Source organism: Monodon monoceros, unplaced genomic scaffold (genome assembly GCF_005190385.1).
Source record: "Monodon monoceros isolate NGI ecotype Baffin Bay Population unplaced genomic scaffold, NGI_Narwhal_1 Super_Scaffold_19, whole genome shotgun sequence".
Classification (NCBI taxonomy): domain Eukaryota; kingdom Metazoa; phylum Chordata; class Mammalia; order Artiodactyla; family Monodontidae; genus Monodon; species Monodon monoceros.
Genome location: NW_021703775.1, coordinates 37,696,642 through 37,714,042, shown reverse-complemented (window position 1 = coordinate 37,714,042; position 17,401 = coordinate 37,696,642). Strand labels below are relative to the sequence as shown.

The window sequence follows — 17,401 nt, the reverse complement described above, 5'->3', positions numbered from 1 at the left end:
TATAGCTGCTTCACACAATTTATTAGGAGTATTCTCAGTAAGTGTTAGCTGTTGCTGTTATTAAATTATCAGAGTTAAGTCCATGAAAGCAAATGAGAAGGAAAGAAAAAATTCAGGTTTAAATTAGTTACAGCTAATGGGCAAAGTAGTATTTGCCCTTTCAGAGAACACTGCTTTAAAATAAGCAGCTTTTTCCTTTGTATACTCCCTTCCTTTGTCAGTTTCTTTTTTTTTTTCAATACCAAATATCCAAAACATTTGCTGTGTGAAAGTTGGAGCAGCATCTAATGATTTTAACATTTCATATAGTTCCTGAAATGAGGTCTTATGTGAGTTTATTTGCTTATTTCATGTTAGGGAATGGCCAAATCCTGTGCTGCTAAAGCAACCGGAAGAAAGCAATTTGAACTTGCCAGTTTGGGATCCTCGGGTATGTGACTTATTACGGCATTTCATTAAAACCTTTTAGGAATAGGATGATTCTGTAAAGTGCAATCTAGTTAAGGATAATTCCTCTTGTTCCTGTTCATCTTCCTTCTGTGTAACTATAGTCCTTTCCCTCCCTCTACTGTGTTTTTTCGGTGCAGATGATTTGTATCTCCAATTCCCATCCAAATGTTATGTCATTAAAAATCACCCATATAAGACTTGAGTGGGTATATCAACCAAGATGTTATAATCTATTGTTAAAAACTGTCTTACAAGTAATTAGTTACTAATAATAAAGTACTGAAGTATATAAAGGATGTACTTTGCAGTACAGTTTAAAGCAGATTCATGGTTCCAAGATAGCGTAACTCTCACTCACCTTGCATTTTAATGTGCTTTTAAAGTGAGTACTCATTCCTCTGAGTAACCAAGGGGAAGTCATCTGTTGAATAGGTGCAGAAAGAGGATGGAGAACCATTGGACCAGATAATGCTTTTTGCACTTATGATATTATATTTCCTTGGTTCTAAAAGACCACTGTTTATAAGCTGCATCATCCATTTAACAGCTTTTCGGGGGAGAAATAAACTTCTGCAGAGTTTTCTTTAACTTTGATTATCAGACACATCTGACTTCAGAAATAACTGAAGTTGGGGAGGGGAAATGTACTTCTTAGAACTGAGGAGATGTAGTATTAAATTTATATTTCATATTCTTCAGACTTTTGGGGAAATGAAGTGAGGACAACTGAAATAGGAGAATAGATCAATTATTCTGCTTCTAATTTCACAGGTAAATCCATCAGATAGGTATCATCTCATGCCCATAATCACCCCTGCCTACCCACAACAGAATTCTACGTATAATGTGTCCACATCAACTCGAACAGTAATGGTAGAAGAATTTAAACAAGGTAAACCTGTCAGCCCTATTACCCTTTACATGTTCCCGCGAGTTTTTGATTGACAACAGTTTTATTCTCTATTGCAGTTATGCCTATTATTTCTAAAAGTTCTTTCAAATGTGTATTTTTTAAGTACTTGGTTTTGCAAAATATATGATAATATGAAGGCCAAAAATAGAGCCACCCCAGTCTGGTTGAAATTGACTTTTATGTTCTAAGAAAGAGCGTAATAAGTCTACACTTTTTTTTACTCAGGGATTTGGTGGGGTTAGAACTTTGGGGGTAGGGTCACACAGGAGGTGATAATACGATGGTCAGTTTTCAAAATCACTGTCTGTCTCTCTTTCTTTAGGTCTCGCAGTCACAGATGAAATTCTTCAAGGGAAATCAGATTGGTCCAAACTCCTTGAGCCACCAAATTTTTTCCAAAAGTATAGGTATTTGAAATTTTGCATTTTGTATGTGTGTATTTAAGGAAGAAGAATGTTAAACTTATAAAGTTAATACACAATAGGTGACGTCACTTATATTTTAAGTGAGGTAAAGAATAGGTTAGCAGAAACCCTAGGTGATGAGAAAGTCTCTATATTCTAGTAGTGTCTAACCCAGTATTTGTGGGTTTTGGGGTTTAGTGAATTGTTTTTAATTAGAAGGTCTAGAATTAATTTTGTGAAAATCAGAGCATGTTTTAATTTTCATAAATGTGTGCCTGTATTAGCTGTTTTGTTCATTGGGAGGGAGAAGGAGTAATAAAGAAAGAGTAAAGAGTAAAAAAGAAAAAGTAATAATGGAAAGTCAGACCCTAACAATGTTTCTCTGGCTTTTTTCCCCCTGATTATTGCTGAAAATTCTTCACAGACATTATATAGTATTGACTGCCAGTGCATCAACAGAAGAAAATCATCTAGAGTGGTAAGACATTTCAAGTTCTCTATGTACTGTGTGATGATAACATATTTATAGGGTGCTTTATCATTTCTAAAACACTTTCTCTATTTTCAAAATTATTAAATCTTATTGATGACTGTTGTACTTGACCATGAAGCATCAGTGTTTAAGAAATGCCATCAAATTAATGTTTCAGAATTGGAAGTGACATGAGATAAGAATATATGTACAGATTTTTGCCTTTTGTCACTTCTCAGAGTCAGATTTAAGCAAAATTTTGAGGCAGTTTGCATGATTCTGATACCTAGCCTATTGCCATATATATATATACACACACACATACCCCTAGACTATATATACACATATATGTATTTTGAAGTATAGTTGATTTACAGTATTATATTAATTTCAAGTGTACAGCATAATGATTCATTATTTTTGCAAATTGTACCCCATTAAAAGTTATTACGAGATAATGGCTTTAATTCCCTGTGCTCTACAACATATCCTTGTTGCTTATCTATTTTATACATAGTTAAATCTGTTAATCCCATACTACTAATTCGTCCCTCCTCTTTTCCCTCTCCCCTTTGGTAACCACTTGTTTGTTTTCTGTTATCTGTGGGTTTGTTTCTGTTTTGCTTATACATTCATTTGTATTATTTTTCAGATTCCACATATAAGTGATATAATACAGTATTTGTCTTTCTCTGTCTGACTTATTTCACTAAGCATAGTATTCTCCAGGTCCATCCACATTACTGCAAATGTCAGAATTTCATTCTTTTTACGGCTAAGTAGTATTCCATTTTGCACATACACCACAACTTTATACATTGACCTGTTGATGGGCACTTCAGTTGCTTCCATGTCTTGGCTATTATAAACAGTGCTGCTATGAACATTGGGGTGCGCATATCTTTTTGAATTAGTGTTTTCATTTTTTCCGGATATATACCCAGGGGTGGAATTACTGGATCATATGGTAGTTCTGTTTTTAGTTTTTTAAGGAACCTCCATACTATTTTCCACAGTGGCTGTGCCCATTTACATTCCCCCCAACAGTGCACAAGGGTTCCCTTTTTTCCACATCTTCCCCAACATTTGTTATTTGTGTACTTTTTGATGACAGCCATTCTGATAGGTATGAGGTGACATCTCGTTGTTTTGATTTGCATTTCCCTGATGAGTAGTGACTTTAAGCATCTTTTCATATGCCTGTTAGCCATCTGTATGTCTTCTTTTGAAAAACGTCTGTTCAGGTCTTCTGCCCATTTTTTGATTGGTTTGTTTGTTTTTTTTGATATTGAGTTGTATGAGCCCATATATTCTTTTAATTTAGGAGATGGTGGTGGCATGAAAGGTTTCAGAATCTTAAGCTTCTGTCAACGGATAGGAGATATTTTTGGTCAAGGACTAGTACATTCTTTCTGGCGCATCTGAACTGATTCCTTCTGCCTCCAGTGTATTGACTTCACTAGCTCCATCAGGCAGAAACTGTTAGACCACCAAAGATGGTTGTGCTTTCCTCAGTTCTGCTTTTTGGTAAAGGAAAACCTATTACTGTCCTGTTTTTGCTTCAAGGGTTTAATGCTTATTTCATTGACAATTAAAGAGACCTTGGGAATTCCCTGGTGATCCAGTGGTTAGGACTTCATGCTTTCACTGCCAAGGGCACAGGTTCAAATCCCTGGTCGGCCAAAATGAATGAATGAATGAATGAACAAATGAAAAAACAAACAAGAAAAAAATTTAAAGAGACCCTGAAAAGAATCCTTTCACTAAAACATTTTATTTGTCTAGATTAGGGGTCAGAAAACTATGGTATAGTGCAAATCCAGTCTGCTACTTATTTTTATAAATAAAGTTTTATTGGAACACAGTCACATTCATTTATGTATTGTCTATGGCTGCTTTCCTGCTGCATGGCAGAGTTGAATAGTTGTGACAGAAACATATGGCCCACAAAGCCTAAAATATTTACTCTGGCCCTTTACTGAAAAAGTTTGCCAACATCTCATTTAGATAACACAGAGGAGTAACTAAGTGTTTTGTATATCTGCTGTTGAAGAACACATAATTATAATGTGTAAGCTTTTTCAAGCGTTTGAAAATGTGAAAATGTTCTTGTAGTTATTCTTTGTAATTCATAAAATCATTAATAAGTTAATAAAATAAGTGACAGTAGTCACATTTAAGTGAGGTAGAAAGTAAAGTTGCAGGTATCTGATGAAGTTTTTTTTTAAAATAAATTTATTTTATTTTTTATTTATTTTTGGCTGCGTTGGGTCTTCATTGCTCTGCACGGGCTTTCTCTAGTTGCGGCGAGTGGGGGCTACTCTTCATTGCGGTGCGCAGGCTTCTCATTGTGGTGGCTTCTTTTGTTGCAGAGTACAGGCTCTAGGCACACTTGCTTCAGTAGTTGCAGCACGCGGGCTCAGTAGTTGTGGCTCGCGGGCTCTGGAGCACAGGCTCAGTAGTTGTGGTGTGCGGGCTTAGTTGCTCCACGGCATGTGGGATCTTCCCGGACCAGGGATCGAACCAATGTCCCCTGCATTGGCAGGCAGGTTCTTAACCACTGTGCCACCAGGGAAGTCCCTGATGAAACTTTCTATATTTTAGTAGTATCTGATCTGATTTTAGTGAATTCTTTTTAAAATTTAATATCTAGTATCAATTTTGTAAAGATTAGAGCATGTTTATTTCATGAATTAAGTGCTAGTTATTAGCTCTTTTTGTTAACATTATTTAAATATATGTTAGCCTTAGGGTTTAGGCATAAGATTTGAAAGTAGAAAAAGAGTTAGAACCAGGTTAACGAACAGTTTTTTTTTTTTTTTTTTTTTTTTTTTTTTGCTGTACGCGGGCCTCTCACTGTCGTGGCCTCTCCCCTTGCGGAGCACAGGCTCCGGACGCGCAGGCCCAGCGGCCATGGCTCACGGGCCCAGCCGCTCCGCGGCATGTGGGATCTTCCCAGACCAGGGCACGAACCCGTGTCCCCTGCATCGGCAGGCGGACTCTCAACCACTGCGCCACCAGGGAAGCCCACGAACAGTTTTTGTTCATGCTCCAATCATGACTATTTTATGGTCTTAAAAGGCAGGGTATTTTAGATCAGGAATGCATTAAATAGATCAGTTGTTCTTGAAAAAGAAAGGGGAGGAAACAGAAATTCACTAAGTAACTTCTCATTTACTTGAATGGTATTTTAAACAGTCCCTAAAATATTGGACTGAATTTTTTTAATGAACCCTGTAAAGCATCATAGCTGCTATGCTGTTTGGTTTACTTGGATGTAGCTTCCACATTTAATATGGAAAAATCTTGTCACTTTATTTTAGGGTTGGATTAGTAGAATCTAAAATACGTGTACTTGTTGGAAATTTGGAACGGAATGAATTTATTACTCTTGCCCATGTAAATCCCCAATCATTCCCAGGAAATAAGGAACATCATAAAGAGTAAGTTAATTATTTTTTAATATCATATTTTTAAAATAATGGTATCCGAAATATGCATGGTTTAAGATCAGTTGTGAGATGCTATTTAACAGGCATTGATGGAGGATAATACATTGTATACTTGATCACGCGTTGTCATGCATTAAAACTAAGTACATGCTATGTTGGTAGCCCACAAACCCCAACAAAAAACTCCATCACAATATTTGGAGCATCTTTAAATATATATTTAGTAAGTCATTTTCGAAGCATTTAATTCTCTTGTATAATAACACAGGATAACTTAACAGTGTTCTTGGTGTCAGTTTTAAGAATTTGGCCAAACCATTGACATTTGTATTTATGCTTACATAGACCAAGTTTTAATTACCAAATAGCATCTGTAAAATTGTAAAAATTAATGGAAATTCTTAAATTTTTTATTTTATAGCAACAATTACGTATCAATGTGGTTCCTTGGAATAATTTTTCGGAGAGTAGAAAATGCAGAAAGTGTTAATATAGACTTGACATATGATATACAGTCATTTACTGATACAGGTAAGACTTTGTCATCATGGAGCTGTGGTGCTCAACCTTGGCAGTAACGCAGTATCACCTGCCTAGGATCTGGCTGGCTGTATTTTTTAAAGTTCTGCAATTGGTTAAATGAAGATGGAACATCTATATCATGAAAATTAATTCTGCTGTTAAAAAAGTAAAGGCATGATGAAGCGAATTCCAAGACCTGTTCGTGGGCGGGGGGTGGGGGGTTGCAGACCAGTGTAAAGAAAGAATATATGTATGTTTGCTTAAAAATACATAGACTATCTCTGGAGGGATATATAGTTTTTTTAAAAAAGAAACTGGCGGAACTGGTTGCTTTTAGGTCAAGGAACCAGGTGTGTCTAGTGGACAGGAGTGAGGCAACTTCACTGTATACTCTTGAACCCTTTTGAGTTTTTGTTGTTGTCGTTGTTTTAAATACTTATTTATTTGGCTGTGCCAGGTCTTAGTTGCAGCACGTGGGATCTTTGTTGCCGCATGCAGGATCTTTAGTTGCGGCATGCGGGATCTTAGTTGCAGCATGCATGTGGGATCTAGTTCCCTGGCCAGGGATCGAACCCAGGCCCCCTGCATTGGGAGTGTGGAGTCTTAACTGCTCAACCACCAGGGAAATCCCCCCTTTGAGTTTTGTGCCATGTAAATGTATTAACTGTTTTAAAACAAAAAGAAGACTAAAGAAAGTCTATAGGTGATTCTTAGTGTGCACAGCCAGTGTTTGTAATCACAGTCATAAAGGCGACTTGCTTTTTACTTTTTTTTACATGAAATAAATATCATTCAGTACAGGCTTGCTGAGTATGTTTCAGAATCAGTGAAAAGGGTCTTTCACATCTAGCTCCCTAAGAATATCTCCCTGGAATATCTTAATATATCTGTTATAAATTTGGAGTTGTCTTAACCTGGAATAGTGTACATTCATACTATTAATATTCTTGGTTAGCTCATCTGAGTTTTCTAAATTATTTTGAATTAGCACTCACATTTATCATGAAAATCCAGGTTCCTGTGCATCACCTAGAACCACTGAATCACATCCTCTGGGAGTGGAGCCAGGAGTCTGCACACTGAACAAGCACTCCTGGTGATTCTTTTATAAGCAATCTGGAATGAAAACATAGATATAAATTTTTCCATTCTCATTTGGACTCATTTTTCCAAAATGAGGGGGTTGGGAAGCTCTGTTTATTATAGATTTATAAAATGTTCTTCTTCAGATAGAGATACTGAGGCCCCAAGAGATTAAATAATTTACATTTCATAGTAGTTACTGTGCAAAAGAAACCTCCCATCCCTGTCTTGAGTAAGCTTATAATCTAATTTGGTATTCACAATTAACATACATTAAATAATTTATATGGTAGTTAATAAAAATGATTTTCTTATAAGGAGTGAAAAGCACTAGACTGGGGACCTAGGGCTACGTGTATTCCAATTTTGGCAAGGCATTCAAGGCTGTTGAGCCTCATTTACCCACCTGTATAATAAGGATGTACTTTTAGGTGGTTTCTCATGTCTAACATTCTGTGGTTGGTGTAGAAAAAGAAGCTTCATGGAGGAGGAGAGCTTGAGTTGCATCTTGGATATTTGGTATTAGGATTAGCTCAGACTTGGGCAAATAATTATGAGAAGACATTGCCTTTGGGGAAAATAGCAGAAAACAAGATTTGGAAAAAGCCTTTTTTCCATACATTTATTTTGTTAGATTTGATTATGGGGAAGTCTTAGAAGTTGGACATGAGAAAACTAGTCAGTACTTGAATAGGGTTGTGACATTGTGAAAATGTTTTGGAAGTATTTGTTCTGTAAGAGGAATGTGTGTTTGTGTAGTGATGTGGAGATATTAAAGGTATGTATTTCAGAAAAAGAAAACAGCCCTTGGTTCAGAAGGAAGTTCCCCATTTTAACATACTGACTCTGTTACAGTGTACAGACAGGCAAACAATATAAACATGCTAAAGGAGGGAATGAAAATTGAAGCAACTCATGTTAAAAAAAAACAACTTCATCACTACCTTCCCGCAGAGATACTTCAGAAGAAGAAAAAGGTGAGTTTGTACTCGTAACTCTCCAATCTGAGTGGAACTCAGACGAATGATCCTGGGACCAAATTTGCATTTTTATAACGCCCAAACCTATTGAGAAGAAAGAGGGAAAGTACAGACAGTTCAATCTAGGACTAAAATCTTACCTTCATTAATCACCAAAGATAATTTGTTTTATATGTACTTCAGAATTGAAACCAGTCATTTTTCTCATTTACTTCTTGAAATCCTAAAAGCTTTCCCCTCTTTCAGCAGAGTCTTTCTGATGTCAGTCGAAGTTCAAGTGGACCTCAATCCAAAAGATCATCTCTGGATAGCAATTGTTTGGATAGCTCCAGAGACACTGATAATGGAACACCTTTTAATTCCCCAGTATCTACAAACAAGCCTTCCAAGCCTGATATTCCTCCTTCAGCAGAGACAGAAAGGTCTGTATTTCAAAATTTTCCTTTCAGTCTTCAGTTTATTTGAGGATAATGTAAACTTTTCTATACCTTTGCTAAATACTTTTTTTTTAACTGTAAAAAGATTTTATTTTGCCAGTTAGTAGTCAGTTTCTTATTTAGAATTATTTGACAATTTGTGGTAATCCTCTGTGGCATGGTATAGGTTTATGAGTATGTGGGAGTAGATAAGTACACAGAAATGTGCAGGTTTTCCTTTAATTTTTTCTGTTAATTCTCTCCCTGGGTCCTCTTCCTTTCCCTACCCTTTTCTCTTCCTTCAGTGAAATGTTAAAGTTAGGAGTACTTGAAAGAAATTATCTTAAATGTTAAAATAAGAGTGTTTTAAATACATACTATTTAAATCATTTAATGATGATATTTTAACAGGAATAATGCTGAGCCTGCTGCTGTAGTTGTGGAAAAGCCACTGACTGTCCCGCCAGCTCAAGGGCTGTCTATTCCCGTCATTGGTGCAAGTAGGTATCTACGCTTTTTTTTAGTAACGATACTACTACATTTGTATTTAATTACTGAAATCTTTCTTTTTTCCTTTTCAGAAGTTGACTCTGCAGTAAAAGCTGTATCACCTCCAGCTGTGTGTACCATTCCTACGGTAGTAGGACGAAATGTCATTCCTAGAATCACAACACCCCACAACCCTGCCCAGGGGCAGCCACATCTAAATGGAATGTCAAATATAACTAAGAATGTTACCCCCAAAAGATCCCACTCCCCATCCATAGATGGGTCTTCTAAGAGGTTGAAAGACATAGAAAAGGTAAAATTACAACTTCAGTGGTGATTCAGTAGTTGATTTTTTTCAAAGTAAACTTAAAATAGTGCTGAAGAAACTCAAATTCTTCAGTATCTTAGTGTTCCATTAGGATTTGTCTGTTTAAAAAGAGTATTTACCTAAACCCTAATAGGATAATACTAATTGTTCATCTTAAATTCAAATTACTGGGCTTCCCTGGTGGTGCAGTGGTTAAGAATCCACCTGCCAATGCAGGGGACACGGGTTCGAGCCCTGGTCCGGGAAGATCCCACATGCTGTGGAGCATCTAAACCCATGGGCCACAACTACTAAGCCTGCGCTCTAGAGTCTGTGAGCCACAACTGCTGAGCCCGTGTGCCACAACTACTGAAGCCCGTGCACCTAGAGCCCATGCTGTGCAACAAGAGAAGCCACAGCAATAAGCCTGCCCACCACAAAGAAGAGTAGCCCCCACTCGCCACAAGTAGAGAAAAGCTCGCGTGCAGCAATGAAGACCCAATGCAGCCAAAAATAAAAATTAATTATTTAAAAATTCAAATGACGTGTCTAAAAATTTGAATGATCTTCGTTTCTCCTTGACTTACATAAAGGCATTATTGGTAACTAAATAATCATGTTTATTGTGTTATAATGTTGGTCTCCTCTGCTTCCAGTAGGTGGTGGTAAAACTGTTTTATTCATTATCATCTGGATAGATTAAACAAAAAGATAAAACTTTAGAAATTAAGGGTGGCAATTAAATTGTCTAATTTAAATTCTCTTCCCTCATCAAACCATGTTCGTAATAGGTTTTTTTGTTTGTTTTGTTTTTTTTTTTTTGGCTGTGTTGGGTCTTTGTTTCTGTTCAAGGGCTTTCTCTAGTTGTGGCGAGTGGGGGCCACTCTTAATCGCGGTGCGCGGGCCTCTCACTGTCGCAGCCTCTCTTGCTGCGGAGCACCGGCTCCAGATGCGCAGGCTCAGTAGTTGTGGCTCACGGGCCCAGTTGCTCCGCGGCATGTGGGATCTTCCCGGAACAGGGCTTGAACCCGTGTCCCCTGCATTGGCAGGCAGACTCCCAGCCACTGCACCACCAGGGAAGCCTGCGTAATAGTTTTGATGTTAGCCTGGTCACTAATTAGTTTCTCAGTTTATATAGATTTATGTGGTTTTTATAGGTAATAATAGCAACTCATTTTAATGTTTATATTTTAGTTTATTCGACTTGAATCACCGTTTAAGGAATCACGTGCTGCTGAAGACAGAAAAAGAAAATCAGTGGTAAGTATATCAATAGTGTGCTTCAAAATATTTACTTTTAAAGAGCCATGTATCAGGAAGAGTACTATATTCAAAAGTAGATCAGATTATATCTGTCACCTCTTGGTTATGTTTTATTTCATGTAGAAATAAGTATTTGCATATAGGAAAGAAAGTTTTCACTTGTATGTAATTCTGTTTTTAGGATGCCATTGGAGGAGAATGTATGCCTATTCCAACTATTGATACATCACGCAAAAAGGTAATAGATAGTCTTATTTGTAATAAAATATACAGTTAAAAATTCATAGGTAATCTGCAGGTACAAAAAGCTTACTAAGAAGAGCCTAGCATGGGGTGAGGAAAAGAGTAGTAAGATTTTGTCCCTGTCCTCAAAGACCAGCAGTATAGTTGGAAGTTGGGTTGGAAATAGCAAACAAAGTATATGATCCTAAATGTATGTACCTCAAAAGTCTAGAAAAGAGGGAGTCGTTTAAGACTTCACGATTTATGCAGGTTATGTTCAACCTTTGTTTTCATTTATTTTTAAAGAAGCAGTTTAGTGCTCAGCATAATAATTTCTTACCAACACTTGATAGTCTTTTGTTGTACACCACTGCTTACTGACAAAATTTAGGTTTGATAGTTGGGGACCATAGTTACTAATGTTTTGGAGGAACCAAATATACTGGTATACAGAGTAAGTACCTTTAAAACATGAGCTAAAGAGCCCCTAAATCTCAATTTAAAAATTTATTTTCAAAGGATTACCATTTAAGCTAATAATATTATAGGTGCTCAAAAAAATCAGCTTTGTGTAAATCAGAAGAAGCCCTTCTTTGAGAGGTTACAGTAAACAAAATGGCTTATTTTTCACCCCCCATTAAATAATAAAGTGTTTCTCATCACAGTCAACTGTCACCCTGCCAGGTTCCCCAGGATGTATTGGCAATTCTAAAGCAAAATAGAAAATATCCTCATACTTTCTGTTAGTTGTAGAATTTGTAAAATTTCTTTTAACATAAGAGTGGGTTACAAAAAGTAGAGGTGTATAATTATATTATGTATGGTAATGGAAAAAAAATTGAGATGATATTAAAGTGTGAAATGACATGTCTGGGTTTTGCTTTAAAAGATTTCAAGTATAAAGGGTAAGGGGCATAAACCAAACAAATGTGGCAAAATTTTAATAATGTCTGAGTCTTCTTTGTGGCATCTAAGTCTTCATTGGTGGCATTTAAGTCTTCATTGTCCTTCCTATTCTCTACTTCTATGCACATCTGAAATTTTTCATGTCTTTTTTTTTTGAATGGATGTGTGTATGATATAATTTGTTTAGCCAAGGTAACATGCGAGGAGAATTAAGGTAACATGCGAGGAGAATTAATTCTTGCAGTCATCTCTTGACAAGAAGCTGATATGCTGTTTCTGTCAGACAACTATCTGTTATTTTAGGCTTCTTTGTTTCTCAGTCTTAGACTTTGCCTTCATTATATAATAATCTTTAGTGTCTTCAAAAGCCCTCATATAGATGTCCCTGAATTTTACCATCACTGAAGTTACCTACCCTGACTACAAAGTTGGTTTTCCTAAAAACTTAATTATCTCACAAGTTGGGTTATTCTTCTGCATGAATGTATTACAGAAACTAATTGAAGGCTATAACTGGATATCAAGTTTTCCTCTGTATCACACACTCATTTTTTCACCTTGCACCCCAAGAATTTCCTGTTTAGTGACCATGCTCTTCAGCTGTTTCTCTTTAACATTGCCTGAGTCTGAGGAGGACTTTGTTCTTTATGCATTTCTCAGTCTAGAAGTGGCAATTGATTAAACAAAGTCCTCTTTCCTATTCATACAGTCCTCCCACTTCTACCCTTTCCCTATCCCTCTGCTTTTCACCTGTTTAAAAAAAAAAAAAAGTCCCCAAAACAAGGGGACTTGAACATAGGGAAAAAATATTCAACACATACTTGAGTGTTTAGGAACTTAAAGCATTTGGAAAAAAACTCAGAGTTTTGTGACTGATTTACTCGTTGGACCTTTATAATGTGTATTTGTTTTTCCTACATTGTATTTCTTTCTAACAGAGACTGCCCAGTAAAGAACTACCAGATTCATCATCTCCAGTTCCAGCAAATAACATCCGTGTCATCAAAAATTCCATTCGACTCACCCTAAATCGGTAAAAGCAGTGCCTCCTTACTTAAGTGAATATGCAATCATTTAGTGGCATAGATGCAGCCACTCTTTTTAAGATAGAGGTGGCTGTCATACATAAAATAAGGTGAAAGTTACAGTCATCGGCCTAACAACCTTGAAGTGGTTTTTTGAACTCTCACACTTTGACCTGCAGATGCTGTAGCATTCTCTCATTGATTGCTACATACAGTTCTCTGAGGATCACCTGCTATCAAATTATCATCTACAATATTATGGCTTTGCGTTGGAGGTTTTACTGCCTTAACTTTCGATGCTTATTTCTCTGTTGTGGGAACCAGTTCTTGGCTCTCTGGACACTGATAAAACAAGTCCTGAACACCGCCCCCCTCTTTTTTTTAAGTCTTATGTTGTAATCATTGTATAGAACTAAAAAAGTTGAAAACAAAAAAAAACAAAACAAAAAATGTAATTTTCCAAATGTTAACACATTTACTTTATCATTGAAGCCACTTTGTGAAACCTGAGATAAATGAATGTGAGGTATCTTCTCTGCTTTCCTCATTTGTGTAGATGTACTTATTGTCTGTTCTGTTGATTTAAATTATTTTTTCTCAGATTGGCACACGGAATATTTAAATTTTTATTGTGCCTTTCTATCCAAATGTTGCATAGTTACCAGGGAGGATTAGTCCAGTGATTACATAAGAGTTGGGCACCATAAATTCTCTATATTTTGCCTCCCATGGAGGCCTTTGAAATGCATCTTTATTAAGAATCAAAATATGACCAGGATACTGAAAGTCAGTATATGAACGGTGAAATTGTTACATATCCTATCTCACGCCATTTCTTGTTAGTTGACTGGTATTTTTTACTGAGGAGCAACTCATTCCGGCATCAACAGTAAGATGCCTTTAAGTATGGCAAACTTGTATTTTTGAAGTGTACGATTAACTTGGCATGATACTTCCTGACCATTACTTACCGCCACAACTTCAAACAGTTCCTCCGTGGACTAGGCATGCAGAAATGAGCAGTGGATTTTATTGAAACCTAAAGGCATTTTTGAATGACATTGTTACCAACCATTAATTGGCTCAGGACCTTTGTAATTTTTATTTAAATATATGAGTTGTCTTTTTTTACACTGCTTTTTTCAGTGCATTTCTTAATATTTTTTAAGTTTCATGAACGCATGCTCCATTTATTAAAATCCATAACCATGTAATTCTTCTTGTAATATGTTGATTCAGTGTTTTGTAAATGAAGTCGTATGTATTTTCAGAGTATTTTTGTATGTACTGTAAGATACCATCTTTTCAAAGAGAAAACTTTAAAACCTTTACTGTCTCTCTTTAGTCTAATTTTTTAAATATGGATTATGCTTGAATTACTCTTAAAACGAAAATGTATAGATTACACAGCCAGGAATGTTGGTATATATTACCGTCTTCAGCTTTCACTCACCATTTAGTAGGTCCAGTAGGAAAAACACAAAATGGTACATTTGAATAGTGCAGGGAAAATCCTTGGTTATATAGTTATAGGACTCATGGGATGCCGTTTAGCCAGTGGAGTAATAGTCCATTTTCTCTTGCAAGCCCTTTACCATTGAGTTGAAATACTTGAATTCTGATTGTCAGAGAGCAGGATCCTTCTTTTCCCACTCCTGTTCCTGACCCCTACATCTCTGAAATGGAAATTCTAGTGTTTAACTTTTACAAAGAAAGACTTCTTAGAAGTAAAGAAGAGCAAGGGGAAAACAATGGTTGTTCCATTATTCACTTTTTATATAGCAAAAGACGAGAATGAAATCCCATAACCAAGTTGTAGCTTCCTTGGCAAAGCTGTTCTCTTAGTTGACCCTTTTTCTTTATTCAAGTATTTTGAGATTTGTTCTATAAATACTCTATTTGAGCAAAAGAGAATGATTATGCAAGGACTGAATAACTGTCACCTGACTTAAAACATTGATTGATTGAAAACTTCTTTAATAAGGGCTTTAAGAATTTCCCATACGTACATCCATGTTTACCCTATTATATAAACCGATTCCTTGGAGTAACTAGCGGAGTTCGTCTTTAATAAGAAAGCAACAGGCCTAACCTTTGTACTGTAGTATAGTCATTCCTCTTGTTTTAATGGTCCATTTGACATGGGGTTAAGACATAGCCAAGAGTTTAACGTTAGACTTCTCAAAGATAGCATTCTTCAACCTGTTTGGTAACTGGGGAGTTGATGAGGTGCTTTTGAGATAGCGGGTTTGGTCAGAAATGAAGTGTTTTCTATCCTGAACAGTAGGTAGAACATTGAGTACAGTTGACCCTTGAACAACACAGATTTGAACTACATGGGTCCAGTTATATGTGGATTTTTTTCAATAAATATAGTACTTGTATTTTCATTTCACAGAACTTTAAACTAATTAATTAATTATAGGGGAAGGTTTGATTGAGATCACAATATGTGGAATCGAAAGAACTAGGGTTTGAGTCCTGATTCGATCCAGACTGTTTCAGCTTCCTGCCCTTGGGTGAGTCATGTATCAATTCCTTTGTTTTTGAAGCAGAGATAGCAGTACAGGTGTTTTCAACTGGGGTGAGTGGGTTGGTGCCCCTAACTCCTGCATTGTTCAAGGGTCAACTGTACATTTTGTTACCATGGTAGGAGACCTCCATTGTAAGGGTTCCCAGTAAGTAAGAGGGAATGGTCTGCAGTTACGTGCTATGTTCACAGGCACTAGGTAGATGCATTTGATTTCAAGTGTAGAGACTATACCTAGAAATATAACTAGAAATATATTTTACAAAGCCAAATAACCTGTTCTTCAGTATGTAGACACATGTTCATTTTCACACAGGTATTTTAATCTCATTTTTCAGTGACTGGCTCTAAAGAATAATATATCAATGAAACAGTTATCTGCTAGTTTAAACCTTAGGGACTCAACTAATTTGAGAGACAGGATAAATGGCTTAAAACCTTGTAAAATTGGGGCAAGAGGATTTTATAAGACGATGCTTTTACAATAACAGTTTTTGTCTTAAGGCAGCGATTTAGTAACATCATTAAAATGCTTACTGTCCTATATAGTTGCAGTGAAGTGAAGTGAAGATGGGCAACGTCGAAATGGGCTAAACTTATTTTCCACTGTGTCCCACAGCTTTGAAATAGAAATTCCTAACCTGCGGATCATGGACTGTAGGGAATCCCTTACAAGTGTATATAAGAAGTTTTTGTTCATATACATTTTTCTGAGGGAAAGTTCATAATTTCATCAGCTTCTCAAAGTGGTCACGACCCTTAAACAAAAGTTAGGAACCACAGCTTTTCAGGATTGAATAATCCCAAACTCTTTGCAGTTTTCTTCTTAAGATTTTTCTGTGGTGTATTTCTGAAAATGTACTGTGGCTCTTAACTAGTAAAGTGGGCTAATGAAGGACTCTGGAACACTGAATTTCTCTCCAAGTTTCTTTATATATCTCAGATGAAACTTCATCAGTATTTAGAAAAAGGTGTATGATTAGATTTGTGTCTTCACTTAACTGAGATTCATTAACAGGGTCAAACTTAAGTTCAACAAATTTCAACCTAAGAATGATCAGAGTAGAATACCTTAGAATAATGATTAGAAATGGTAAAAAAAAAAAAAAAAAAAAGGATTTATCATTAAAGATCCTAATCCTTTGATTTTGGTAGCCTTAAATTTCTTATTTCTCCATGTTTGTGGTTCAGATCAGAACAGACTGAACAGACCAATAAACAGAACTTTAGTGTAAAAAAATTTTTTTTCTAATAAATAAAATTGTGTGTGTATTTAAATAAATAACTATTAAATCTTCTAAAGCTTAGAATTTAGGTCATGATGATAGTGATGAATATAGTGCAAGTGGTGGAAGAAAACTGGTCTCAATAATAGTGACTATTTCCTTAGGATTTTTTAAAAGAATTGTACAAGGTCAGACCCTTCCCAAATTTCCCATTTTTTCTGGAATAATTTTATATTTGAAGTAGTTGAACATAAGATTATCATCAGGCTTGCTATAATTTTTAATGTATTGCTGCATTTTTAGCAAGGACCCACGTAATTACCTTAAAAAGTGCTTAGGATATCTTTGAGGTAAATGGTGCTACATCACTTCACAGTATTATGTAAAATGAACGCAGCTCCTGTTCCTTTTTAGCTAGCTGTTTGTGTAGTTCATATTAATTTTTCCTGCCTTTTATCTGGATTGTCTTAATTTCTTAGTTGTACACACGAGCCTCATTATCTGTCTGGAATAAGTAATCAAATAAACTTGCTTTGATAAATAGGTGTTGATGATTGACTGATATTATTCGGGAGTAACTTAAAAGTACCAGACGTCTTTAACTTATTTATCAAACTGACAGCCAATTCGGTCCTTCACCACTCAGAGTCTTTGGCAGGTAGTGGTATCCACAACCTGCTTAACATAAAAGCAAAGTTCATACTCAATTTGCCTTACACGGAATATCTGATTAAACTTTAG

The 17,401-nt window shown here is 36.1% G+C and overlaps 1 protein-coding gene across 4 annotated transcripts in view; it reads left to right on the top strand.

Moving 5' to 3' along the window:
* Positions 1 to 16,584, top strand: part of PAPOLG (poly(A) polymerase gamma) — a 35,425-nt gene extending 18,841 nt beyond the window's left edge. Inside the window, exons 10-22 of one of the 4 annotated variants that reach the window (XM_029231596.1) lie at positions 358 to 430; positions 1,222 to 1,342; positions 1,686 to 1,770; positions 2,192 to 2,245; positions 5,563 to 5,682; positions 6,113 to 6,222; positions 8,152 to 8,273; positions 8,523 to 8,698; positions 9,104 to 9,192; positions 9,274 to 9,494; positions 10,683 to 10,748; positions 10,933 to 10,989; positions 12,818 to 16,584. In XM_029231596.1, coding sequence (XP_029087429.1) covers positions 358 to 430; positions 1,222 to 1,342; positions 1,686 to 1,770; positions 2,192 to 2,245; positions 5,563 to 5,682; positions 6,113 to 6,222; positions 8,152 to 8,273; positions 8,523 to 8,698; positions 9,104 to 9,192; positions 9,274 to 9,494; positions 10,683 to 10,748; positions 10,933 to 10,989; positions 12,818 to 12,916 — 1,393 coding nt within the window. In that variant the 3' untranslated portion in view covers positions 12,917 to 16,584. Of the gene's footprint in view, positions 1 to 357; positions 431 to 1,221; positions 1,343 to 1,685; positions 1,771 to 2,191; positions 2,246 to 5,562; positions 5,683 to 6,112; positions 6,223 to 8,151; positions 8,274 to 8,522; positions 8,699 to 9,103; positions 9,495 to 10,682; positions 10,749 to 10,932; positions 10,990 to 12,817 lie in introns of all 4 variants that reach the window. The other 3 variants (XM_029231597.1, XM_029231595.1, XM_029231594.1) reach the window with 3 other exon arrangements.
* Positions 16,585 to 17,401: the final 817 nt, after the last annotated feature.